Source organism: Callospermophilus lateralis, chromosome 1 (assembly GCF_048772815.1).
Source record: "Callospermophilus lateralis isolate mCalLat2 chromosome 1, mCalLat2.hap1, whole genome shotgun sequence".
NCBI classification, from domain to species: domain Eukaryota; kingdom Metazoa; phylum Chordata; class Mammalia; order Rodentia; family Sciuridae; genus Callospermophilus; species Callospermophilus lateralis.
The window spans coordinates 88,723,384-88,751,102 of record NC_135305.1 but is presented as its reverse complement, the minus strand read 5'-3'; the positions used below and the strand labels follow the sequence as shown (position 1 = coordinate 88,751,102).

The window sequence follows — 27,719 nt, the reverse complement described above, 5'->3', positions numbered from 1 at the left end:
TAAATTTTCTTCAGTTTTCACATTTTTTTCCAGTACACATTTGAAGATCCCAGATCTAAGAACTTTAAAACCACCTTTGAAGAGAGTTCAGAGTCCAAGGGTAGTGTTTTCTATTTTTGAATTTGTCTTCTACACTTGATGTGTTTTTTCCAGCAACTCTTCTGTTGAAGCATCTGCAACAGATGACTGTTGGCAGAGCAAGCAGAACTTGGTATACACCAGGTATAGGTTTACAAGCCTATTGGTTAAAAATACACTGTCCTCATTTTCAATGTCTGTCTTTGGATAGTGCCAGAAGGCTGACATTTATGCCGTAGTCTTTATACTTTTATAAGTGATACAGAATCTCAGATTTTTACAAAAGGATGCACTATCATTTCATGTGAGATCATCTTTGAATAAGGATGGATTCTAGTCAGATTAACAGTGATGATTGGGAAGTATGAAAGCTCTTCAGTTGAAATTTGCATATCCGTGAATTGTTAAAAGCTGGTCATTTTCACGTTTCTGATCACTCCTTGTTTTTGTTAAGATATTTAAAGAGACCATTAGAATTATTTTTTGGTTTTAATGGGGATTGAACCCAGAGGCACCCTACCACTGAGCTGTATCCGCAACCAACAAACCCACCGTTCCTTCCTCCCTTTTTGTCTCTCTCTGACCCAGGGTGCTTTATCATTGAGCTACATCCCCAGCTTTCTTTTCTTTTCTTTTCCTTTTTTTTTTTGTTTTGTTTTGTTTTGTTTTGTTTTTGTTTTTGTTTTGGGTAGCAGTGATTGAACCTAGGGTCACTTAGCCACTGAGCCTCATCCCTAGCCCCTTTTATTTTTAATTTTGAGACAAGTTGCTGAGGCTGACCTGGAACTTTGAATATTCCTGTCTCAACCTCCTGAGTTGCTGGGCTTACAGTAGGAGCCACTGCAACTGGCTTTGTTATACACCTTTTAATAATAAAATTTAAGAAAAAGTCAAATTTTCCTCCTTCAATTAAGTTGCTCTTTGAAGTAATTTTTTTTTTTTCTTTCCTTTTTTGGATAGCAGGGATTAGACCCAAGGGCACTTAACTACTGAGCTACATCCCTAGCTGGTTTTATATTTTATTTTGAGACAGGGTCGTGCTAAGTTGCTCAGGGCCTACCTAGGTTGCTAAGGCTGACTTTGAACTTGGAATTCTCTTACCTCGGCCTCCTGAGTTGCTGGGATTACAGGCATGTGCCACTTCACCTGGATGAAACAGAATTTTAATTATAAAATTTTACTTATCTGGACTAAAGTAAAAATCAATATAGAGTGAAAATAAATTAGTAATTTTCCCTATGGTTTATAGTGCAAAAAGACAAAGTCAGGATAATGATAAGGGACTTTTTTTTTATAACTTTTTGGTTTAATGAATAAATACATATAAACTTTACCAAAACATCTAAAATATGTACATTGTGCCAGATATTATGTTATATTCAAACACAACTCAGATCTTAGTTGTATTATGCTACAAAATGATATTTATTTATTCATTTATTTAGGTGGTGATAGGGATTGAACCCAGGGATACTTCCCACTCTGGAAGATTTTATTATAAGAAAATGAAATGGAAATTTTTTTTTTGTACATTTTTATTTTTTTTTGTATATTTTTATTCTTTTTTTTTTTTTGTACTGGGGATTGAACCCAGAGGCACTTTACCACTGAGTTATACCCACAGTTGGTTTTACATTTTATTTCAAAACAGGATCTCCATAAGTTGCTTAGGGCCACGCTAAACTGCTGAGGCTGGCCTCAAACTTTTGATCCTCCTGCCTTAGCCTCCGAAGTTGCTGGGATTACAGTCATGTTACCACCGGGCCTGGTTGATGTCTTCATTCTTCTTACTTTGTTTCATTTTTATATTCCTACATTGATTCAGTAGTGCCAACACATAATTTTCCTACAACTGTATCCTTCCATTCAGAGAAAATGTTGATAAAATATTCTTGCAATTAAGCATTTTCTTGCAAATATGAACTTAATATTCATATCTTCTTAGCACCATATAAATTCTTGTGTATAATATTTTTTAAAGCCAAAACTTGGCTGGATAGAGTAAATCCTTTGCTGAACTTCTTGGAAAAGAGAAAAAGATGCCTGAGATAACATGGCATTTAAATCATACCAAAAGGACCCTCTTAGTATGTCATTAGCATACGTGAAGAGCCTGAAATTTATGTATGTCACGTATACTTTTTTTTTTTCTCTCTTTTGCTGTGACATCACCTGGGGAAAATGCAGAAGATTGGATAGCCAAGATATGACTAATCAAGAGCCTGCTGTACTTAACAAAATGGTGGGTATTTGATTATTTCCAGTTCCATTTATTATGGTGAATCTTCACCTCTTTTGCTTCTCTCTCTAACCAGATAATTTTGGGACTGAAACTTTATATGGATAGAACCTCACATTGCTTGTTGAATTAATTTTAAAGGTATCTTTGAATTTTTTTTTCCTTGAAATAAAATGAGTGTTATACTGCTTCTCAGCACATGAAATGGTTATTTTATTCCTTTTACTGCTTAATTTCTTTGCTCAACAACACATTTAAACCATATAGAATGAATCCCCCCTACCCACCAGTACTGAGGATCAAACCCAAGGCTTTATACATGCTAGGCAAGCAATCTGCCACTGAGTAGAATGCCCTTAAATTTTTTTTTTAATATTTATTTTTTAGTTGTAGATGGACACAATACCTTTATTTTATTTTTATGTGGTACTGAGGATCTAACCCAGTGCCTCACACATGCTAGGTAAGCACTCTACCTCTGAGCCACAACCCCAGCCCTTAATTTTTTTTTTTTTAATACTTCTTGCACAACAATTGAGTTTGTGTATTAGGATGAGTTAAGAAAAATATAGGCTTTGTAACTATGGATAGCCTTAAATCTCAACTCATTCCTACAGTCAGATACTCTTCTCCTGAGCTATGCCCCACCCTTAACTCATTTCTTAATGGCTATGATGTCATTGATTGAGGGCAATAATCTGACCACTGTGAAATCACCAACTTCATGTTGCTCTCATATATAATGAAAAAGTATGAAGCTGGGTGTGGTGGTACATTCCTGTAATAGAGCAACTAGGGAGGCTGAGGCAGAAGGCCAGCCTCAACAATTTAGCAAGGCCCTACTAAGCAATAGTAAGACCCTATCTCCAAAAAAAAAAAAAAAAAAAAAGTATGTAATATTTGTAATAGCACAAACTAAGCGCTCAGTAAATAATCTGCACATTAGTGTTTTAGACATGTAAGTAGCAGATTTAGTAATACACATTTGCATCAGTTCTCTATATTCACAACGTTGAATCCTAGAAATAACAATTTGGAAAATGCTTTGCTTCCTTTATTTAATTGATTACAAAAATAAAAATTGTACATATCAGTGGGATATCAGATTTTTTGCTACATGTAGACATTGTGCAATGTTTGTCAATTTATTTTATTTTTTTGATACCATGGATTAAACCCAGGGATGATTAGCCACTGAGCTTATCCCCAGCCCTTTTTGTATTTTATTTAGAGACAAGGTCTCACTGAGTTGCTTAGCACCTCACTTTTGCTGAGGCTGGCTTTCAACTGGCCATCTTACTGCCTTCATCTCCCGAGCTTCTGGGATTAGTGGCATGCACCCCTGCACCCCACTTTTACAGTACATACTTCTTATCTATAGTCCCTCCCTGTACAGAACTTTTAACTCTTAAATGTAGCTTAGTATCCACTGATTAACCTAAAAACCTGTTTTAAAGAAAGAACTACCTAACTGGGGTTGTAGCTCAGTGATGGAGCACTTGCCTAGCATGTGTGAAGCACTGGGTTCGATTCTCAGCACCATATATAAATAAAATAAAGGTCCATTGACAACTAAGAACATATTTTAAAAAAAAGAAAAACTACCTCGTGATCTATTTTATTTTCCTTTTGGTTCTTTTTGTTGTTCTTCTTCCTCTGTTCCTCTTTTTAATTTTTCTTCTTTCTTTCCATTTTTTTTCTGCTTTGATCCTATAACTTAGAACATAACTTAGCAAGGAGATATATTAGTCATGCTTGGTAAATCTCTTGTTCAGTTTACTTTGTCTTAGCCAGTATATGATTGAAGTCAAAAGTTGACTCAAAGTGATGATTAAGTCGTCAGTTTAGTTATTGCTGTTTTGTTAAACCATATGGATCTGTTATGTTTTTCAAAACTATTCCAACATTGCCTGTTTTGTATGGTTCAAACCATATGGACATGGACATGATACATCTGTTACATGTTCTGGTGTTTGATTCATTGGGATTGAGCATATATCTCTATAAAATTAAACCAGTCTAAAACTCTTATTTTTTTAACTTTTTTAACCCAAAATAAATACAAAGTGATGTAGAAATTTTCTACTATTAGAAACAATGTAATGATAATGGTACCCTTTATATGATTTTTGTTACTGGTTGGGGCCAGGACCCTCTAACTCTTGTCTCTTTTAGAAGCAAGTAGTAATAAATTCAAACTATTAAATTATTCAGGAAAACAAGTAAAAGTTGTGTTTTTTTTTCTTTTACTCTTCATTGTATTAATTTGTACCATTTTTGATTTGAGCTTGTTTTTTTTTTTTTTTCTAAAAATGTTGATAGATCTTATACATTGACAGGTCCTCAGGGTGTTACTTTTCTTGTGATCTGGCTCTAAACCTCTCCCTCCAGATTTTACACACTCTTTTCTCTGCACAATTAAGTTCAAGCTGGGTGTGGTAGCACATGCTTGTAATCCCTGTGACTGAGGCTGAGACAGGAGGATCACAAATTCAAGGCTAATTTAGGCAAAACAGCAATAACCTGTCAAGGGAGGGAGAGTGGGAGGGAAGAAAATGACCTGCCTCAAGGAGTGCCTTTAACCAACTGAGGACCTGTGAAGAGTCATTTGAGGCTCCATCATGAGTATTCTCCACAGTAAAAAGTTTCAATTTCTGATTTGGCTCTCTGACTAATTCTGTGACTGATTGTGTAACTTTGGGCAAATCACTTAATCTTTCTGAGCTTGTTTCCCTTCTGTAGAATAAGATATTTCAATTAAATAAAGTCATGTGAAAGAACCTTGTAAAGTTTAAAGCACCACAAAATGCTAATCATTATTAGTAAATGGCACATATTACTTCCAGGTCTGAAATTTATTAAAAGTATTGAAAACATTTTTTTGGACTCTCAAATAAAATAAAATGTCAATATCCCCCTACATTTCCCAGTCCATGTCAAGTGGTTGCCAGAGACAGCAGCATGGCACAGTCTAGAGCTCCCAAACTCATAGTCTTCAAGGGTCAAGCTAATGGATGTTAATGAGGAAAGGGTGTAAATGACTGTGATTAACTGGAGACTGGGGCCAGATTAGAGGAGGTGGCTACTACTTGGTTCTGGGCTTGTGGCCAGATCTCCACATTTTTCATGAAACACCAGAAAGCAGGTATTTTAACCGAAACCTCCTAGTTCTTAAATGTTGGCAGCTCTTTTACACTTAAAAACTAGAGGCCCACATGTGCAAACAGGCCCCTAGTCCAATCTCTGTTACAGACTGTTCTAAATTAAAAGGACTATAATTAAACTCTGAACACCTGGGTTGGGACTCAGACTCTGTACCTTACTTCATATGTGATCATTTAATTTTTCAGACTGTCACTATTTTATTTACAAAATGATAATTGTATAAGATAATATCTGCAAAGAATTGGCACGATGGATATGTAAATACTTATTCACTCTACAAATGCAAAGAAACACAGCTATCATATAATTAATTGGTAGTGCCTTCAGAATTTTTTTTTTTTTTTTTTTTTTTTTTTTTTGTATTCTGGGCACTCAGTTTTTCCATCATGCTCCAGAAAAGATTATGGTATCTTGGAAAGATAGTGAAGTATGGAGTCAGAGACCTGGGTCCAAGTTTTGGCTGTGACCTTACACTATAAGCTCTAGTTTCTTTATTTCTAAATACAGATTACATCTGCCTTGCAGATAAGATTATTGAGAAAATGTTTATAAAGACCTAGAACAGTATCCACTCATTGTCAACCCCTTGCCCTTTCAAGTGATCACAAAAATAAGAGCTGTACACAGGACTCTCATACAGAATGAATGTTCATTATGTCGTATTGACTGTCCTGCCATGGAAAGGTCAAAGTGCTTTTAAATGCAAGAATTCCACGGGAGTGGTAGTACACACCTGTAATTCTAACTATTTAAGAGGCTGAAGCTGGAAGACCACAAGTTTGAAGCCAGCTGTGGCATCTTTTTTTTTTTTTTTTTTTTTTTTTAAGAAAGAGTGAGAGAGAGTGAGAAAGAGGGAGAGAGAGAATTTTAATATTTATTTTCTAGTATTTGGCAGACACAACATCTTTGTCTGTATGTGGTGCTGAGGATCGAACCCGGGCCGCACGCATGCCAGGCGAGCGCGCTACCGCTTGAGCCACATCTCCAGCCCCAGCTGTGGCATCTTATGGAGACTTATTTCAAAATAAATAATAAGAGTAAGATAAACTGTTCAGTGATAAACTGCCCCTGGGTTCACTCCCTAGTACTAGAGGAGACCAAAAAACAAATTAAAGACAAACAGCTGCTTCTCTTTTTCTCACATTAGATCATGCTCTGATAGCTCTCCAATCTCAGCATATACTGCTTCTTCACCCCTTTCTCAGTTGGGTTGGCTCTTCCTCCTTAGCTTCAACACAAGTGATCTTCATTTTTTCTGTTTCCCTTATATTTTACTGGACTTCTTTGCAATGTGTAGTTATTTGGGTTCCTATATTGCAGTCAATGTTAGTGAATATGTGCCTTGAGTAAAAGCTGTATCTTATTAACACTTTTTATTTCTTACAGAGCTGCTCAATCATTGTCTTATACTTACTGTGTGTTGAATGAATGGATGGATTTGTCCTTCTCTTCCTTGATGTGGAGGAAGGCCAAATATTTGTTAGGAAAGATCGTTATCATAAAAGTTGGAAATGCATGATTTTTTCTTTTTTTTTTTTTTTTTTGGTACTGGGAATTGAACCCAGGGGCCCTTAACCACTGAGCCACATCCCCAACCCTTTTTATGTTTTATTTTGAGACAGGGTCTTGGCTGAGTTGCTTAGGTCCTTGGTAAGTTGCTGAGACTGGCCTCAAACTTGCGATCTTCCAACCTCAGTTTCTGGAGTCTCTGGGATTACAGGCAGGCATACACTACACCTGTCAGTAATTTTTTTTTATCATTGGTTAAAATATGAATTGTATTATTTGTATGTAGTGAATTATACTAACCCTTAGTTTGAGTTTAGGTGTAAGAATAACTGCTGGGTATGGTGGTTCATGCCTGTAATCCCAGCTACATGGGAGGCTTAGGCAGGAGGATCAACAGCAAGACCTCTCAAAAGTAAAAATAAAAAGGGTAAGAGATGGAGTTCAGTGTTAAAAGTGCCCCTGGATTCAGTCCCCAATGTGTGTGGGAGGAGAGGAGGATAAATAACAATACATTATTATAAATGGAATGCATTTGTGTATTATTAAACTTTGATGTTGTTATAATTTCATTCTTGAAATTAGGATGATCATTAGTGTGGTACATTATTATTGGATTAATACCAAGAAGAGCCCAGAAATTTGATGACTATACAATAGAGATATTCATATTTAGCTTGTCCTAAAGTATCTACAAGATGATATAAAATTATTTAATACTGCTATTGAATTGTGAGTAAAATAGTTAACTTTGAAAACAGCTTATTTAGAAATCCCTTGCTTTTTGGATATGGAAGTAGACTAATCATTAGGCATTTATTTTATTTGTACAAATACAGTATATTAAAGACCAGATACAATAAATGTATTTTAGGTGTTAATGATCTTGTATTGATTCCAGGTAGGCTTCTATCAACATATATGCTTAGATTCTTGTCAGAAAGGCTTTGTTCCTTCCTTCCCCAGCATTTTATATTACGGCAGCTTTAGCAGATGATAATTATTTTTCTTTAATCACAGGGGGAAATTTTTAGCCCTATATTTATTTTTCATACCATTTTATTATAATCAAATTGAAAAGCTTTTGGACAATTGAAAATAACTTGCCCTTCATATTTGAAGTATTGTTATTTTATGTGCCACCAAACCAGGTCTGTTTTTGTCCAAGAGAGATATGGAAGGAAGGGACTTGGGAGGTAAAAGTAGGTGATACATTTCATCCTTCTCCTGCATTCAGCTTCTTAATGTTCTGATCCTCTGTGGTCTTTTATTCTGTTTCTTAGACTGCATTCTAGAATGTTTGAGTTCCTGAGGAATATTTCTGTGTGTGTGTGTGTGTGTGTGTGTATGTGTGTGTGTGTGTTAGCAGAGGAGTGCATTATATGTATTTCATCCTATTGTTCTCTGGAGTAAAGAGGTGTTCTTTGTCTACTCTTATATTAGTTCACTTCAGACCTATTTGAGTATTCTGCTTATTTTATTTTTCTGAAACAAATGTTTGTGTTTTGCTCAGAGGCATAGCTGTGTGAATGTCTATAGTCACTGGTTCTCTTTCATCCTTGTGATTTAGAATAAACCAAGCTTACAGTTGTTAGTGTAGCTGAAGTCAGCCTAAAAGATTTTTTGGAGAGCAAGTTATTTTGAGTTGCCTGAAAACATAATTTAATTATGATACAGTGTTAAAGAAAATTAGTATGGGTCTAAAACCTTTTATCATTTGTGATTAGAAGACAACTGTTCTGCAATAAGCCATAATGTAAACTATTGAAGAAGGAGCAAAGCCTGCCTGACAAGAATTCAGGGTATGTTGGTTGACTGGAGCCACCGAGTGGTCTTGGGGATAAACTCCTTCTGTTATCTGAACCTTGAGAGAGTGATTTGCTTGAGACACGACATCTTACTGAGTGTGGACACACTGAAATAAAGCATTCCGTTTTCTCAGTGAAAATAGCATTGGTGACAAAGATCTTTTGCTACTCGCAAATTGTGCCATAAGTTACTTATTGAATCAAACATGTGCTCATTATTATGTACTTGCCAGTTGTGGCTGAGGTAAGAACAGAATTTTGTTGTCAGGTATCTATAAAGGAGCTACAGAAGGATTTTCCAAAACAGTAATGTTTCTTTAAACTCAACAAGAAAACAAGTCTAAATAATGTTCAGCATCATGTCCCTAGCATCTGGGAAGAGTATTTGGCCTAAAGCAGACACACCTTGTTAAGGGAATGAACAGGTTAATGAATAAAAAAAAGGAGTGTAGGAGCAAGTACCTGTTTTCCTGTCTCATCTCTTGAAAAAAAATCACTGTAAAATAAATGTTTATATAACCTTTAATCCATTGAAATTCTTTAAAGCCTTACGAAGTTAAAAGGATCTCTGCATCAAGGTTGCTTGTATGGCAGGAGAGCCTATCATCCTATTTCAACATGGCTTTTAATAATTAAGTATGTAGAGACTGGGTGTGTAGCTCAGTGATAGATTCCATGCATTACTGAGGTTGTAGGTTTGATCCCCAGCACACTCCACCCCAAAATTTAGTGTTTGGTAGGTCTAAGTCTTTCATTCATGAGGAAATTTTTAATGTTAGTACCTTGCTTTTTTGTATACCTATGTCATCTTTTAGTCTTTGTTACAAACAGTCTACTGCTTTGCTGATTTTTTTCTACTCTTGACCATATATAGGAAAAATAAAATCTGATAGACGTACCTAGACAGAATATCTTACAGTATCAAACAGAAGTCCAGGGTATTCTTTTTAATATATCTTTTAGTTGAGAGTGGGCCTTTATTTATTTATTTTTATTTTTTATTTTTTTAGATACTGGGTGTTGAACTCAGGGGCACTCAACCACTGAGCCATCCCTGGCCCTATTTTGTACTTTAAATTGTTTAGAGACAGGGTCTCACTGAGTTACTTAGCACCTCACCATTGCTGAGGCTGGCTATGAACTCGAGATCCTCCTGCCTCAGCCTTCCAAGCTGCTGGGATTACAGGAGTGTGCCACCACACCTGGCTTATTTTTATTTTTTTATTTCTATGTGGTGCTGAGAATTGAACCCAGTGCCTCACACATGCTAAGCAAGTGCTCTTCCACTGATCCACACCCCAGCCCTCAGGGAATTTTAAGTACATAAATATGTACTTAAAAATGAAATAAATATGTTATGAAATAATATGTTTATGAAATAAATATGTTAATATTGGCGGTAACTAATCCAGAATAAAGGCACAAAAATAAAGATTACAGAGTATAAACTAGTATAGAGTTGTGGTTTGAGCTACTATTGTTGTCTGTGATTTATAACTGACTTTAAAATGATCCATAATATCCTTCTCCCGAGTCCTGCATACATAATGTAAGAGCACTATGTTGTTCTTGTACATTGTCTTCTGATGAGTTTCATTTTTCTTGTGATAGGATAGAAACAATCAAGGACACTTTAAATTGTTGAGCAACCCTAAAGCTTTTTTGTTGTTGTTGTTGTTTCCTTTTTTTTTTTTGTATTATTTTTGTAATTTGTTTTAATCAGTTACACATGACAGTACAATGACCTTGACATATCATACATTTGAATCAGATGGGTTATGATTTCTCATTTTTCTGAGTGTACAGGTTGCAGAATAACCCTAAAGTCTTCATAAACCAGCCTGGTAGTAGCTTAAGTTTAGGTGGTCTGATGCTTTTTATAGTTATCTTAACTTGAAATAATCTGTTGTAAAATTTATACAATGAAAAATTAATGAATTATTTAGGATATACTACCAAAAAGGAAAATCTAAAAGCAACTTTTCAAATTTAAAAATATTTAAAGTATTGTAATTATCTTTACAAAAACTTGTGTGGAAAAATTGTGTTAATATTTCCTTTCTGTTGAGAAATATTTGAAAATGTAGCCAGGTATGGTGGTACACACCTATAATCCTAGCAACTCGAGAGGCTGAGGCTGGAGGATCTCAAGTTCCAGGCTAGCCTCAGCCACTTTTTGAGACCCTGTCACAAAAAAATAGAAAAAGTCTGGGGGCATTGGCACATGCCTGTAATCCCAGTGGCTCAGGAGGTTGAGGCAGGAGGATCTTGAATTCAAGCCAGCCTTAGCAAAAGCAAGGCACTAAGCAACCCAGTGAGATCCTGTCTCTAAATAAAATACAAAATAGGGCTGGGGATGTAGCTCAGTGGTCAGGTGCCCCCGAGTTCAATTCCTGGTTCCAAAAATAAAATAAAATTTTAAAAAAAGGACTGGGGTTTAAAGCTCAGTGTTTAAACCACCCAGAACCCCTGAGTTTAATACACAGTCCTGGGCGGCAATAGGGGCGGGGAGGGTGTGGTGTTGTCTTAAATGAACATGAATATAAACTAAGTGCTTTTTTGGGGGCGGGGGGGGGGGATTGAACTCAGGAGGAGGCCTTAACCACTGAGGTATATCCAGCCCTTTTCATTTTTTATTTTGAAACAGGGTCTTGTTAAGTTGCTTAGGACCTCACTAAGTTGCTGAGGCTATTTTCAAACTTGCAATCTTCTGCCTCAACTTTCTGAATTGCTGGGATTATAGAATTGTGCCACCATACCTAGCACAAGTGTAGATTTTTTTTTTATTTTCTGGTGCTGGGGATTGAACCCTGGGTACTTTATCATCTTAATCTTCTAGATGAAAACTATTGATTTGAGTTAAATTTTGTGTGTGTTTAAATGGTAACTTAATATGATAGCTTATATATTTAAAATAATGTCTCAACATTGTTATATGTTCAAGTAATACAAGCTTCTGCTTATAATGTTTTCTCTCTAGAGAGTCGAGTAACCATATCATATGGTTGGTATCATAGGAACCTGGTAAAAGAGGAAGTAAAATAGTTCATTTCTTTTTGCCTTTTAGATGCCAGAATTCCAGAAAAGTTCAGTTCGTATCAAGAACCCTACAAGAGTAGAAGAAACTCTCTGTGGTCTTATCAAAGGAGGAGCTGCCAAACTTCAGGTAGACTAATTATGCAGATGTCTTTATTGTTTAAATATTTTATTATTGATATTCAAACAGTGTGATTCATCTTCTTCCTATTTTGGTAACATCTGAGTAAAACAAATTTAAGTGGACATTTTTTGCCTGTTTCTTGGAATGTGAAATCTAAGACATCTAGAATTGTCTAAAACAGAATACTCTAATGGAAACACAAATTAATAGCCTTAATATAAACATTTTCTTTTATTATTTTTCATTTGTTTATTTGTGCTGAACATTGAACCCTAGGCATTGTGCATGCTAATAGTACCTTCTACCACTATCCCTATACCCACTGCCCCCAAACTTTAGGATTTTTTTTTTCAGTATTAAGTATTAAGCAAGTTAATGGCTGGTTGCAGTAGTGCACACCTATAATCCCAGTTACTTGGGAGACTGAGGGAGAGTGAAGCAGGAAAATTGGAAAGTTTGAGGCTAGCCTCAGCAACTTTTTTTTTTTTTTTTTAATTTAGTGAGGCCCTCTCTCAAAAGGAATGGGAATGTAGCTCAATGGTTGAGCACCCCTGGTTTCAGTCCCCAGTACCAAAAAAAGAAATTATGTATTGTTTTAACTCTATAGAGAGTCAAGTAACCATATCACATACAATTTGTAACTTTCTATACTAATTGTTTTTGTTTGGTTGGTTGTTGTTGTTTAGTACAAGGGATTGAACCCAGGAGTACTCTACCACTAAGCCACATCACAAGCCCTTTTTAGCTTTTATTTTGAGACAGGGTCTTACTAAATTAATCCAGGGCTGGCCTTGAATTTGCAGTCCTCGTGCTTTAACCTCCCAAATCCTTGAAGTATAGGTGTGTAACACCACGCCTGGCTGATTAATCAGATTTTATTTGGTGACAAATATAGGGCACTTAAGATATCACTTTGTATTTAAAGTCATTTTCAGGATGTTGTATGTGAAAAGCATTAGAAAACTTAATGTCAAAATAGTAACCTAAGCATGGTCCCGTGCCTCTAAGAAGGTATGTATTTGGATAGCAATAAAAAAATCCTGGTCATGGTGGCTGTGCTTACATAATGCCTTTCTCCTATTTCTTACAGATAATAACAGACTTTGATATGACACTAAGTAGATTTTCCTACAAAGGGAAAAGATGCCCAACTTGTCATAGTAAGTATGGTACTCTTTTTTTTTTTTATAGTACTGGGGACCACTGAGCCATACTCCAGCCCTGTTTCGTATTTTATTTAGAGACAGGGTCTCACTGAGTTGTTTAGCGCCTCACCTTTGCTGAGGCTGGCTTTGAATTCCCAATCCTCCGGACTCAACCTCCCAAGCCACTGGGATTACGGGAATGCACCACTGCACCCGGCAAGTGTGATACTCTTGAACAAATTTATAAAACTAATCACAGATATCCTTTTTATCTATATTACTTGTGAGATGACTGGAAGTTCCTTTTGGATATGGAAATCAGGGGAACCTGCTTTTTCTTAACTATTTTTTTTAATATTTATTTTTTAGTTGTAGTGGACACCGTATCTTTATTTTATTTTTATGTGGTGCTGAGGATCTAACCCAGGCCTCGCATGTGCTAGGCAAGCGCTCTACTGCTGAGCCACAATGCCAGCCCTTTTAACTGTATTTTGAGGATTTGGGTTTTCCCCCCTTATTATAGAAATAGTTCTTTTTATGTGTGGTTTTGATAGCAGAGGATATAGAAACTTAATATATCTCACCATCTGTAGTCTATTAATTATTCAAAAAAAATTAAATGGATTTTAAACTCTGTCTCAACCTAAAGAAATAGTGTTTAACAAATACTGTGGCTTGGGGATGGAGCTTAATGGTAGATCTTGTAATACCTTCCTTGAGGCAGCACTGCCCCTCCCCCCAAAAAAAGTAGTTGGAGGAAGGCTGTTAATAGGATTTTTATTTTTTGTCAGTAATTCCTCTTTGGAGAAATTTTTGTTTTGTTTTGTCTTTATTTTTATTTATTTATTTATTTGTTTATTTATTTTTGTGATACTGGAGATTAAGCCCAGGGGAACTTTACCACTGAGCTACATCCCCCACTTCTTTTATTTTTCATTTTGAGACAGGGCCTCACTAAGTTGCTGAGAGTCTTGCTAAATTGCTGAGGCTGGCCTTGAAGTTGCCGTTTTCCTGCCTCAGTCTCCCAAATTGCTGGGATTAAAGGCAAGTGACACTGCACCCGGCTTGTTTCTTCTCTTTAGTTAAAATGGAAGATGAAAATGGGAACAGTCACTACACAATTCAGTGTTTGAAGACCTTGAATTGTTTGGCTCAGGGGTTATGTGAGGAACCACTAAGTCTCAGATTTTGAAACTGTTTTAGTTTTGGTTTTGTTTTGCAGAGTAGTTCTAGGGATTGAACCTAGGGCCTTGGGCATGCATGCAAGGCGAGCACTCTGCTACTGAGCTATATCCCTAACTCTTTAACTTGCTTCTTTTTCTTTCCTTTTTTTCTTTCTTCCTGTCTCCCTCCATCCTTCCCTTTGCATTTTTTCTATATTTTTTATTGGCACATTATAATTGTACATAATGGGGGCTGGGGTTGTGGCTCAGTGGTAGAGCACTTGCCTAGCACATGTGAGGCACTGGGTTCAATCTTCAGCACCACATAAAAATAAATAAATAAATACAGGTGTTGTGTCCATCTACGACTAAAAAAATATTTTAAAAATGATTATATGTGGGCTAGGGTTGTGGCTCAGTGGCAGAGCGCTTGCTTCACGTATGCGAGGAACTGGGTTCAATCCTCAGTACCACATATGAATAAATAATAATAAAGATACATCAACAACTAAAAAATATTTTTAAAAAAGATTATATATAATGATTTTTTGGTTACACATTGGTACATGCACACAATATAAAATTGAATTAAACCAATATCATTCCCTGATATGTCACCTCTTCCTGTCCTTTCCTCTACTGGTTTCCCTTCAGTTTTCATGAGAACACCGCACACACCTTTCTTTTCCTTTTTCCTCTGTAGCCTCCACATATGAGAGAAAACACGACCGTTGGCTTTCTGAGTTTGTCCTATTTTGTTTAACAAATATTTTTGTTTTTATTTTTTTTTAATTTTTAATATTTATTTATTTATTTTTAAATTCTCTGTGGACACAACATCTTTGTTTGTATGTGGTGTTGAGGGTCGAACCCGGGCCGCACGCATGCCAGGCAAGCGCGTTACCAATTGAGCCACATCCCCAGCCCCAAAATATTTTTAGATTCCATCCATTTTTCTGCAAATGACACAATTTCATTTCTCTTTGTGGCTAAATAAAACACTACTGTGTGTGTGTGTGTGTGTATATATATATATATATATATATATATATATACACACCACATTTTCTTTATTCGTTCATCAATTGATGGACATTTAGGCTTGGTTCTATAGTTTAGCTATTATGAATTGTGCTGCTATAACCTGGGCATGCATGTTTCAATGTAGTATGCTAATATTTATCCTTTGGATAAATTCCAAGGAGTGGTATATATGGGTCCTATGGTAGTTCTATTCCTAATCTTTGAGAAACCTCCATACTGATTTTCAGAGTGGTTATACAATCCCACTGACAGTGTTAAGAGTGTTCCATTTCCCCCACATCCTCTGTAGCATTTATTATTTTTTTAAAATATTTTTTTTTAGAGAGAGAGAGAATTTTAATATTTATTTTTTTTAGCTTTCGGCAGACATAACATTTTTGTTTGTATGTGGTGCTGAGGATCGAACCCGAGCCGCACGCATGGCAGGCGAGCGCACTACCGCTTGAGCCACATCCCCAGCCCTGTAGCATTTATTATTAATGTTCATTTTGTTTTTAGTCTTTTGTTTGTACCAGGGATTGAACCCAGGGATATTTTGCCACTGAGCCATATCCTCAGTCCTTTTTATTTTGTTAACTTGAGAATATCAAGTTACAGTTGGGATTAAAGATATATGCCACCACAACCAGTTACTGTTTGTATTCTTGATGACTGCAGTTCTGACTGGAGTAAGATGAAATATCAGTATAGGTTTTTGATTTCTCTAATTGCTAAAGATGTTGGACTTTTTTATATTATATTTGCTATTTATATATCTTCTTTTTTAGGGGGGCCACTAGGGATTGAGCTCAGGGGCATTCGACCACTGAGCCACATCCCCAGCCCTATTTTGAATTTTATTTAGAGACAGAGTCTCAATGAATTGCTTAGTGCCTTGCTTTTGCTGAAGCTGTCTTTGAATTCTCGATCCTCCTGCCTCAGAATTCCAAGCCGCTGGGATAATAACTGTGTACCACCATACCCCTGTTGGGCAGAAGCTTTTTAATTTGATGCCAGGCCATTTCCGCTTCTTGATAGAAATTCACTTCTTTTCTTTAGCTAATGTGAATTATAGCACCGAGACCAAAATTTGTAATAACCATGCTGGTTGACTTGTGCTTTAAAAGACATTATTCACAGTACTGGTAACATCTGAATATTTTCTTTTAATGCCTGTTTTGCTTTCTCTCTTCAGATATCATTGACAACTGTAAGCTGGTTACAGATGAATGTCGAAAAAAGGTAAACTCTACCAGTAATCCACCATAAATACACTCCGGATGAGAATTTCATTAGGTTCATTCACATAAATAAGAATGGATGCAAAGTTCTTATGATCATACCTGGCTCATAATAATAATTCAGTACATGCTTTTTTATTGTATGAATATTGTCAACATATTTTAAAGGAAAAACTAATATTAACTTTTAAACAACAAAACTTAGATGTAATGGTGGCATATACCTCTAATCCTAGCAATTTGGGAGGCTAAAATGTAGGAGGATGACAGGTTTGAGCCAGCCTCTACAATTTAGCAAGACCTGTGACAGAGTAAAAAGGGTTGGGATGTAGCTCAGTGGTAGAGCCCCTGTATCAGAAAAAAGCAAAGATTTAAAACTTAGATTTAAAACTTCTAAATGATTACTAAAATATTCTACTTTTCCTCTATTAACTGGAAAATTAAAAATACTTCTATTTGTTCATAGTTTTTCCTCCCTTAAAGTAGTAAAGAAATTTCTTCAGTACTTTGAGTATCTACCTCTGTATATCTTAATAAAATAAGACGACTTAAAATTGTGAATGTGAGAACTTGTTTTATAATGCTACTCTGATTAGTTAGTGGTTGGTTTGCTGAATTGCTGGCATGAAAGTATTTTACAAAAGAGGTACCTTTTTGCAGATGTGTTTAATTATATCTACAAAATTAGCTTCTAATAAGTGTCAGCCCAGTTTCATCTTTTATTGTAAAGCAGTTTACAGACACTTGTTCATGTTGTCTTGCTTTCAGTAAAACAAAATGGATTAGTGACAAAACACTGTGGTTATGATGATTAAGTTATTTTATTTTCTAGTTATTGCAACTAAAGGAACAGTATTATGCTATAGAAGTTAATCCTGGTCTTACTGTGGAAGAAAAGTACCCTCATATGGTAGAATGGTAAGTGTGTATGGAATGGTGGGAACCTGAAAGCCTAACAAAGCAGTGTTACAGTTAAAACTGATGGTTTTTTCTGCCCTGTCTATACTGTGTACAAGTACATTCTTCAATCATATTAAAGCAGTGAATTGAATTAAACATAAAATAAATTTTTATTTTCTAATCACTCTAGGGTTTGCTTTTTAAGTTCAGTAGAACTAAATTTAAAATTCTGCACTCAAAACCAAGAATTTTTTTTTTCCTTAAAGTATATGGACACGCCAAGTGCAGTGGTATACAACTGTAATAAGGAACTCAGGAGGCTGAGGCAATAGGGTTACAGGCTTGAGGCCAACCTGGGCATGTTAGCAAGACCAGAACCTTTAAGAAAGTTCCTTCTCGCCAAGCACAGTTGGGCACACCTGTAATCTCAGTGGCCTGGGAGGCTGAGGCAGGAAGATCGCCAGTTCAAAGCAAGCTTCAGCAACTTAGTGAGACCCTGTCTCTAAATAAAATATAAAAAGTGCTAGGGATGTGGCTCAGTGGTTAAGATCCCCCGGGTTCAATCCCTGGTGCACAAAAAAGAAAGTTCTTTCTCAAATCAAGGCACTATCTACTTCTTAAAATCCTGAGACCAGGAATATTTGTCTTCATTATCCCATTACCTAACAGGGTGCCTTGCACACGTCACCTGGATACCTGTATTTGTGGTATTGAATCTTTTTTTTTTTTTTTGTACCAGGGATTGAACTCGGGGGCATTCCACCACTGAGCCACATCCCCAGCCCTATTTTTATTTTATTTAGAGTCTGGTCTCACTGAGTTGCTTAGTGCCTCGCTTTTGCTGAGGCTGGCTTTGAACTCACGATCTTCCTATCTCAGCCTCCCAAGCCACTGGGATTACAGGAGTGTGCCACCACACCCGGTGGTATTGAACCTTGAAAATAGACTTTACCTGCATGTAGAAGCAGAATTAGAATTAGATTTCTGCATGATAGAAGAAAGGACCATCCTTCTGGGCACAGTGGTATATGCCTGTCTGTAATCCCAGCAACTCAGGAGACTGAGAGAACAGGATCACAATTTCAAGGCCAGCCCCAGCAACTTAGCAAGACCCTAAAACAACCTGTAACCTGGCTCGAAATAAAAAGGGCTGAGGTTGTAGCCCAGTGCTGAAGCTCCCTGAGCTAAATCCCCAGTACCAAAAATAAAAAGAAAGGACTCTAGCAAGTAGAATTATTTGGCAGTGGCAATGGAATAAAGTTCCCTTAGAGAATGAGTACGCTGTCTAATGAAAGCTGATATAGGCAGAGAGGAGTGTCATTTAGGAATAATGTAGGCAATTATTTAGATCTCCAGTGAAAAGTTAGGTTCTTTGTTAGTGAGTGGGCTGTTTGGACAGTTGTAAAGGTGAGAGTTAGATTCTAAAGCCTGGTTACACTGAGATAATGTGTTTAGGTGTTATTACATTCATATAAAAAATAAGTGAGGTTGTATATAAACTTTCCATAGTTTTTTTTCTTGCACACTAGGTGGCTTCTTCAATACTTTTTGACATTTCTTGAAAATTTAAACTACAAGAGATGAGAAAAGTGACTTTGCTTTTACCGATCACACAGTCACACAAATGACTATGCCATCCTGGGTTTGGATGAGGTGTTTTTTGTTTGTTTATTTGTTGTTGTTTTTTTAACAAAAACAAGTAGGGAGCAATGACATGCCTATAGTCCCAGCTACTTGAGAGGCTGAGGCAGGAAGATCATAAGTTTGAGGACAGTCTGGATAACTTAGTGAAACCCTGTCTCAAGTTAAGAACAAAGTGGGCAGGCAGAGGTTGGGATATAGCTCAGTGGTAGAGCACCCCCGGGTCAATCTCCAGTTCTGCAAAACAAAATGCAAAAATGAATCTTATTGACTAGAAATATATATTTTAAAAATTCCCTATGAAAGGTACAGTTATTTCCCTAGATATGAAGGACATATTAAACCTTATGAACACTTCATCCAGATGTCCAGACAATGTTCCATCTGTGTATTGTTCTGTATTTGCACATTCATATAGTCATCTACAGATACCAGGTAGCCCTTATCCATTCCCCACTTATATTCACTATCATTGGCTTTCCATTAATCTATTGAGAAAAGGTTTGGGGTTGACAGATAAACTCATCGTGAGTACCCGTGAGTGCTGCAGGCTCACTGGTGTCCCAGCTATTGCCTTTCCCTTGGGACTGGAGCATCAGGGCTCAAACCACTGAGGATCAAGAGAAATCTGGTTTGGGGTTGGGGCTGTAGCTCAGTGGTAGAGCATTTGCCTAGCATGTGTGAGACCCTGGGTTCGACCTCAGCATCACATAAAAATAAATAAATAAAGGTCCATCTACAATTAAAAAAAGAAAGAGAAATCTGGACTGAGATCTTATCTGTAGACTGAGGAAAGACTCACAGCCCTTTTCTTTCATTATCTTATTAACATATTTAAGTTCTGAGTTCTAGAGATCTGGAAAATGTGCAACAAATATACACATCACATTTTGAGGCACACTAGGATATAATTCATTGATGGTGAATTTTTATATCTCAAATTGAAATCCAAATATGTGGCCAAAAGAATTTTCTTATACTGAAGCATGCTTTGTAATAAAAATAATTGTTTTAATGTATACTTTTGTTTCTTTTGTCACAACTCCAGGTATAGTAAGTCTCATAGTTTGATTGTTGAACAAGGTATACCAAAAGCTAAAATAAAAGAGATTGTGGAAGAATCTGACGTTATGCTCAAGTAAGTTTCTGAATGTTTGTTATTGTCTGCAGAATTGAAGTATTTTTATTTTCAATTGTGTATTTTTATTAAAATAAGATATGACACTACTCCATGGAAAAATACCTTAAATATACTACTTGTCCAAAATGGATAGTGTATGATAATAAATCTAGAATGACAAGTTAGATTTGGTGTAGGTAATAAATCACATTTAAGTACTAATATTTTTGTCCAGATTAAACCCCTAATATTTGTTGTGTTTCAAAAGATTTGCTTATTCCATTTCTCCTAAATGAAATCATACCATGTATTCTTTTTTCCTTTTAAACTTTTCTTGGTTGTAGATGAACACAATACCTTTATTTTATTTTTACTTATTTTTTTTAATGTGGTACTGAGGATTGAACCCAGTGCCTAACATACTAGGCAAGTACTCTACCACTGAGCTACACTCCCAGCCCTCATATCATGTATTTTTTTTCTTAGTTGTAGATGTACCTTTAATTTATTCATTTATTTATATACAGGGCTAAGAATCAAACCCAATGCCTTACACATGTGAGGCAAGCGCTCTATCACTAAGCCACAACCCCATACCATGTACTTTTTTTAAACATTTTTTTAGTTGTAGATGGACACGATATCTTTATTTTATTTATTTATTTTTTATGTGGTGCTGAGGATCAAACCCAGTGCTTCACGCATGTGAGGCAAGTGCTCAACCACTGAGCTACAACCCCAGCCCCCATGTATTCCTAAAATTAAAATTTTTTTTTAATATTTATTTTTTAGGTATAGATGGACACAACACAATGCCTTTATTTTTATGTGGTGCTGAGGATCAAACCCGGGTCCCAACCGTGCTAGGGGAGTGCTCTACCACTGAACCACAATCCCAGCCCCAAGATTAAAAATTTCAAGACCAAATTACAAATTTATGCAACCAAGAAAATTTCTAAATTTTTTCGGAAAATACTTTTGAAAGACATGAAATTTTAAAGAAGTATTTATAAAGTTTATACATAAACTTGTTTCTAAGATTACTTCAATCTATTTTCTGAATTCTCCAGATGTTTTTGAATACAGTTTCTAAGAAAGTGAATGGTTTAGTATATAATTAATTAAAATATTCACAATTTATCAATTATATAAGAAAGTGGTTGTAGTGATTAGACTCAAGGGTGCTCTATCATTTTGCTACATCCCCAACCGTGTGTGTGTGTGTGTGTGTGTGTGTTTGTAGTGCTGGGGATTAAACCTAGGGCCTTGTGCACACACTGCATGTCTCTGCCTATTTTGAACTAGTAGAATTGATTAAAAGAGCCGGGCTTGGCAGCACAAGCTGGTAAAACCAGCAAGGGTAGAGGCAAGCACTCTACCAACTGAGCTATATCCCTAGCCCCCCAGTCTATTTTTAAATTATATTATACTTTTTTTAAATTAGAGCATTATAGTTATACATAGTAGTTGGGTTCATTTTGACAAAATCATACATGCATTGAATTTGATTTCAATCCCCATTCCTCTGCAATTCCTTCCCCTTCTCTCCTCCCCACTTCTCCTTCTTCTACTCTGTTGATTTTTCTTTTGCTCATTTATTTATTTTTGGTTGACTCTTTATATGTGGTGCTAAGAACCGAACCCAATACCTCATACATGCTAGGCAAGTGTTCTACCACTGAGCCACAACCCCAGCCCCTTGATGGTTCTTTCTACTTAAATATAAAGGTGAAATTCCCCGTGGTATATTTATATATACATATAATGTGATTTTGTTAAAATTTATTCTACATTTCCTCCCCTTTCTCAGCCCTCTTCTTTCCCTTTTGATAAAAAAGGTATGGAATGCTTCATGAATTTGCATGTCATCCTTGCACAGGGGTTATGCTAATCTTCTTTGTATTGCTCCACTTTTAGTATATGTGCTGCCATAGTGAGCACCCTTTTAAAATTTGTTATTCTGAGATAGGTTCTCATTGCATTGCCCATGCTGACACTGAACTTGCAATCCTCCTGCCCCCACCTCCTAAATCCCAGGGATTAAAAGCACATACCACTATGTCTAGCTTTAAGCTGATTTTCCATATCTTTTACCACTTTTTACAATTTTCAATTAGTGAGACAAATACAATGCTGCTCCTTTTTATTCTTTGTGGTGCTGGGAATTGAACCCAGCACCTTGAGCATACTAGGCAACTGCTATTATCGCTGAACTATGTCCCAGGTAACCCCTTTTGTTTGTTTGTTTGTTTGTTTTTAAATTTCTTTAGTTGTGGCTGGACATGATATCTTTACTTTATTTATTTATTTTTATGCAGTGCTGAGGATCAACCCTAGGACCTCATATGTGTTAGGCAAGTGCTCTATCTCTGAGCACTTTTTTTTTTAAACATTTATTTTTTTTTAGTTATAGGTGAACACAGTCTGTATTTTATTTTTATGTGGTGCTGAGGATCGAATCTAGTGCCTCACACATGCTAGGTGAGTGTACTACCTCTAAGCTGCAACCCCAGCCCCCCTTTGTTTTTTAATGACACTATATTCCAAGATGATTACTTTTCTTTCCCCTCTCTCCAAAGGCATACCCAGAGGTTTGTTTAGGAAAGTGGAGGCACATTCAAGGGAGTTTAGCCTTGAGAAGGTTTGGGGGTAGAAAGGAGGGCATATTCAGGAGAGAATGTGGTCTACCACTAAATGGAGAAACAGCCTAAGGTGATTACTTATAAGAAGGAAAGAAATTGTCAAAAAGAGGACAGCTAAATGAGTATTTTTATTAATAAGCAGCAACAACTTAATTTAACCTATAGCTGAGGAAGAGTAAAAATGGAAGAATAGGTTTTAGGATCTTGGAAAGGAGAGATGTCAGAAGTTAAGAGTAAGGTAAGTTCTTCTGTTCTTCTGCTTTTCTGATGATAGGGAGAGTTAAGGAACATGTTTCCAGGCAGATGATCTTCCAGCTCCACCTAAATGGGTTTTTCAAGGGATGGTTTTAATCCCTTGCTTTTTAATGGTATAAATTGTGAATGGTAGGCTTATATCTATACTCAGTATGAGTCTGTTTGAACTATTAGAACAGTCATTCTCAACTGGGGTGATTCTGTCCAAAGAATTTCTGGCAATGTCTGGAGGAGGCATTTTTGATTTTCATGACCAGGCAGTGCCACCCAGCATCTAGTGCCATTTTTAGAACATACAGCTTCCATGGCTGAGGGTGTAGCTCAGTGGTCGAGCCCTTTGTAGAATGTATGGCCCCCAATCCCCCACTGTACACACTGCATGTCTCTCCCTATTTTAAACTAGTAGAATTGATTAAAAGAGCCGGGCTTGGCAGCACAAGCTGGTAAAACCAGCAATTTGAGAGGCTGAGGCAGGAGAATTTTAAGGCCAGCTTCAGCAACTTGGTGAGGCCTTGAGGAATTTAGTGAGATCCTGTCTCAAAAAAATTTTTTTTAAAAGAGCTGGGGATGTGGCCCATTGGTAAAGTGCCTCTCCCAAAAAAAAAAAAAAAAAAAGAATAGATTTAAAGGAAAGTAGTTGCTTGAAAAAGTACTCGTAGTGGTATAGATATTACCAACTGTCCTCTTGGGCAGTATTTTGAAATGAGAATATACATGAGTCATAGAATTTAGATGAAGTATTTTGTTTTTGAGCTTCTAAATGAAAAGGAGATGTATTTTGTTCTTTATTAATCATTTTGTACCTCCATCTTGCAGGGAAGGATATGAGGATTTCTTTGATAAGCTCCAACAATACAGCATACCTGTGTTCATATTTTCGGCTGGTATTGGTGATGTACTAGAGGAAGTTCTCCTTCAGGCTGGGGTTTATCATCCAAATATCAAAGTAGTGTCCAACTTCATGGATTTTGATGAAAATGTAAGAATAGTAAATCATTCTCAGATTTACTTTAAAAATCTGAAAATATTTTAATCATGAAAATATATTATAATTTGATATGTATTCATTAAATTAGACCCAAGTTAATAGGCCCGGTATAGGACTCATGATCTTTTCCAGTGTCATATTTTAGAAATAATATACCCTTCATAAATTTTTGCTCACAAGTTTTAAACTAATATTAAAATTTGCAAAACTTCTCTTATTTGAATACAGCAACTTTGAAGACTCTTTAGCATTCGTAGGTAGAAAATAAGAAGGGAATTAAGATTGAATGAATTTTCCCAAGCAAGACAGTATGTTGTAAAATACTTAAAAATGAAAAGAAGTTGAATTCTCAACTCATTTAAAATGGTCACTAGAAGATAAGATACTTCTTAGGGCCCTTCCAACCTGTCATGATTGGCATGTACTTGAGTGCTGTGAGACTTCTAGTGTCAGAGATAAACTTTAAAATATGATGAAATAATGTGGCATACATTAAAAACTACAAAATGTGAAAACCTAACAAATAGAATTTGTAAAACCAATTTTTTCCAAAACATTTCTGTGTTTAATAGGGTATCCTCAAAGGATTTAAAGGAGAACTAATTCATGTATTTAATAAACATGATGGTGCCTTGAAGAATACAGACTATTTCAGTCAACTCAAAGACAACAGCAACATAATTCTGCTGGGAGACTCCGAAGGAGATTTAAAAATGGCAGATGGGGTAGCCAATGTTGAACACATTCTTAAGATTGGTTATCTAAATGATAAAGTAAGTATTCAGGTCTTTTACTTTTCTTTCAAGAAAAAGTTGGGATGAAACTTTATAGCTGTTTGTTGCCAAAGGCTCTTGAGATTTTATGCCTTTTTCTTTGGGAATGATTAAAGAAGTTGATAAGCACAGAAACATGCAGTGTGTAAGGTGGGGAATTAGAGGCCGTACATTCTATGAAGGGCTCTAACCTCAGCCATGGAAGCTATATGTTCCAAAAATGGCATTAGATGCTGGGTGGCACTGCTTGGTCATGAAAATCAAAAATGTCTCCAAACATTGCCAGAAATTCTTTGGACAGAATCACCCCAGTTGAGAATGACTATTCTGGAGATAAATTTTGGGGTGGGGAGAAGAACTACCATGTGGAAAAGCTCCTTTCTTAAAACATTTCAGTCTGTTTTCTTTTGGGGGCTGGGTACTGGGAATTGAACTCAACTCGGGGGCACTCAACCACTGAGTTATATCCCCAGCCCTATTTTGTATTTTATTTAGAGACAGGATCTCAGTGAATTGCTTAGCGCCTCGATTTTGCTGAGGCTGGCTTTGAACTTGTGATCCTCCTACCTCAGTCTCCCAAGCTGCTGGTTTTACAGGAATGCGCTGTATTTTCATTTCTAAAGTCTTATGAAATTGAATGGAATTCATTTCATTCTGTCTAAAAGGGCTAATATAACAATGAGATTAATATTGAAATTATTTGAAAGTCTGGGGATGTAGCTTAATGGCAAAATACTTGTCTAGCATATATAATGCCCTGGGTTCCATTCTCCAGCACCATCAAAAAAAGAAAAAAAAAATGTATGTGTGTGTGTGTGTAAACATATAGTATAAAAATTATTGGTTGCTTCTCCCAGAATGTTGATTTTATTTTTGTTCTTCTGTTGATTAGGTAGATGAACTTTTAGAAAAATACATGGACTCTTATGATATTGTTTTGGTAAAAGAAGAATCACTGGAGGTCGCCAACTCTATTTTACAGAAGATTCTATAAACAAGCATTTTTCAAGAAAACGTCTCCCATGGGTGCAAATGATACAAGATTTACTCATCTGTCCATCTAGCTAAAAGACTCTTTATTTATAAATATATTCTTGCTCTTGAAGTTTTCTCTTTACATAACTGAAATGGAAGCTCCTTTCCCCCACCTCTTTCAATACACTCCTCATCATATTTTTTAACCCCTAAAAAAAATGTTGAAGCCAAAATTAGGAAAAACTACCCCCTACTTTTCCAAAGTGAATTTTGTAGCTTAATGTTATCATGCAGTTTTTGAAGAGTCTTTTTACACCAGGAATGTTTATAGATGTTTTTAAAAAGTTTTACGAAATGGTGAAATAATGTGCATGATTTTAAATATTGCCATTTATATAATCTGGGTGGATTATGCTAATGGTATCACCATCTCCTGAAATTGTTATATTTTGTGTGAGAAAACCAATGTTTACCAAAAAAGAGTGGCACTTAATATTTGAAAAGACTGTTGGTGGCCATGTGTCACTAATCATCACAAAATATTCAAATGAAGCACTGATAATAAATATGAAATGAAAAGCCTTTTTAATTCTACTGACAAGAATATTTTTATTAATTTATTCAGCAAATATTTATTGAATACTTGTCTTGTTTTTTCCTTTCTTTCATTTTGTAATATGTGAATCCTAATGCTTTTGTCATAGTGGCTGTTTAGACTGGATATTTTCAATGAGGCCTGCATAAATTATTTTCTCTTATTGAATTCATCAAGAAAAGGCAGTACTTTAAGGCTTTCAGTAACAGCTATAGTGTAGCTGGGTCTCAAAGTATAGCTAAAACTGAGTACTGCAAAGTTAGGACCCACCATTTCTCTATAGCCTGGCTTCCTGTTCTAAATCCTTAGACTTCCATAATTGCCTTTCACAGGTTTTAGACTTGACATTGTGATACATTTGACCCAGACTTTCTTTGGTGGGGGAATGTACAACAGATTGAACTCAGCAGTGCTTTACCACTAAGCCACATCCTTAGTCCTTTTTATTTTTATTTATTTTTAAAAATTTTTCTTAGTTATGGGCTGAGGATATAGCTCAGTTGGTAGAGTGCTTACCTTGTATGCATAAAGCCCTGGGTTCAATCCCTAGCACCACCAAAAAAAAAAAAAATTGAAAAGGGCTGGTGTTGTGGCTCAGGGGTAGAGCGCTCACCTAGCATGTGTGAGGCCCTGGGTTTGATCCTCAGCACCACATAAAAATAAATAAATGAATAAATGTTTAGCAAAAATTCATAGTTGTTGATGGGCCTTTATTTCATTTATTTACTTATATCCTATGCTGAGAATCAAACCCATTGCCTCACGCATGCTAGGCAAGCGCTCTACCACTGAGCCACAACCCCAGCCCACCCTTTTTATTTTTTATTTTGAAAAGGGTCTCACAAGTTGCTTAAGCTTTGCTGAATTACTGAGGCTGGCCCAAACTTTTGATCCTCCTGCCTTGGCCTCCCAAGTTGCTGGGATTACAGGCATATGCCACCATACCCAGTGAAAGGTTTATTTTGGTTCAGTTTTAGAGGCTGAATTAAGTGCCAGTTGGCTCTGCAGGACATCATGGTGGGAGCATGTAACAGCAAAACCATTCACTTTATAGCTAGGAAGGAAAAGAAAAAAAGGACCAAACCAAAAAAATCCTATAATCATCTTCAAGGGCATGCCCCCAATAACCTGAAGACCTCTCATTAGTCCCCACATCTTAAAATTTCCTTCACCTCTTAATAGTACTAAAGGCTAGAGACCAAAACCTTCAACCTAGACCTTTGGGGGAAAATTAAGATCCAAACTAAGATGGGCACAGTAGTTAATGCCTCTAAGGCCAGCCTGGGCAATTTAATAAGCCTT

At 36.2% G+C, this 27,719-nt stretch overlaps 1 protein-coding gene and 1 non-coding gene across 4 annotated transcripts in view; one reads left to right on the top strand and one right to left on the bottom strand.

The window, feature by feature from the left end:
- The window catches only part of Nt5c3a (5'-nucleotidase, cytosolic IIIA), a 52,803-nt gene extending 25,774 nt beyond the window's left edge, over positions 1 to 27,029 (top strand). For 2 of the 3 annotated variants that reach the window (XM_076836159.2, XM_076836152.2), the window contains exons 2-10: positions 2,266 to 2,320; positions 11,864 to 11,962; positions 13,047 to 13,116; positions 16,483 to 16,529; positions 17,361 to 17,446; positions 20,118 to 20,207; positions 23,903 to 24,065; positions 24,647 to 24,847; positions 25,740 to 27,029. In XM_076836159.2, coding sequence (XP_076692274.1) covers positions 2,285 to 2,320; positions 11,864 to 11,962; positions 13,047 to 13,116; positions 16,483 to 16,529; positions 17,361 to 17,446; positions 20,118 to 20,207; positions 23,903 to 24,065; positions 24,647 to 24,847; positions 25,740 to 25,841 — 894 coding nt within the window. In that variant the 5' untranslated portion in view covers positions 2,266 to 2,284 and the 3' untranslated portion in view covers positions 25,842 to 27,029. The remainder of the gene's footprint in view (positions 1 to 2,265; positions 2,321 to 11,863; positions 11,963 to 13,046; positions 13,117 to 16,482; positions 16,530 to 17,360; positions 17,447 to 20,117; positions 20,208 to 23,902; positions 24,066 to 24,646; positions 24,848 to 25,739) is intronic. The other variant, XM_076836144.2, reaches the window with a different exon arrangement.
- On the bottom strand, positions 22,024 to 22,130 carry LOC143384524 (U6 spliceosomal RNA). Its single transcript, XR_013089354.1, has one exon. It is a non-coding gene; the product is annotated as a U6 spliceosomal RNA (small nuclear RNA).
- Positions 27,030 to 27,719: the final 690 nt, after the last annotated feature.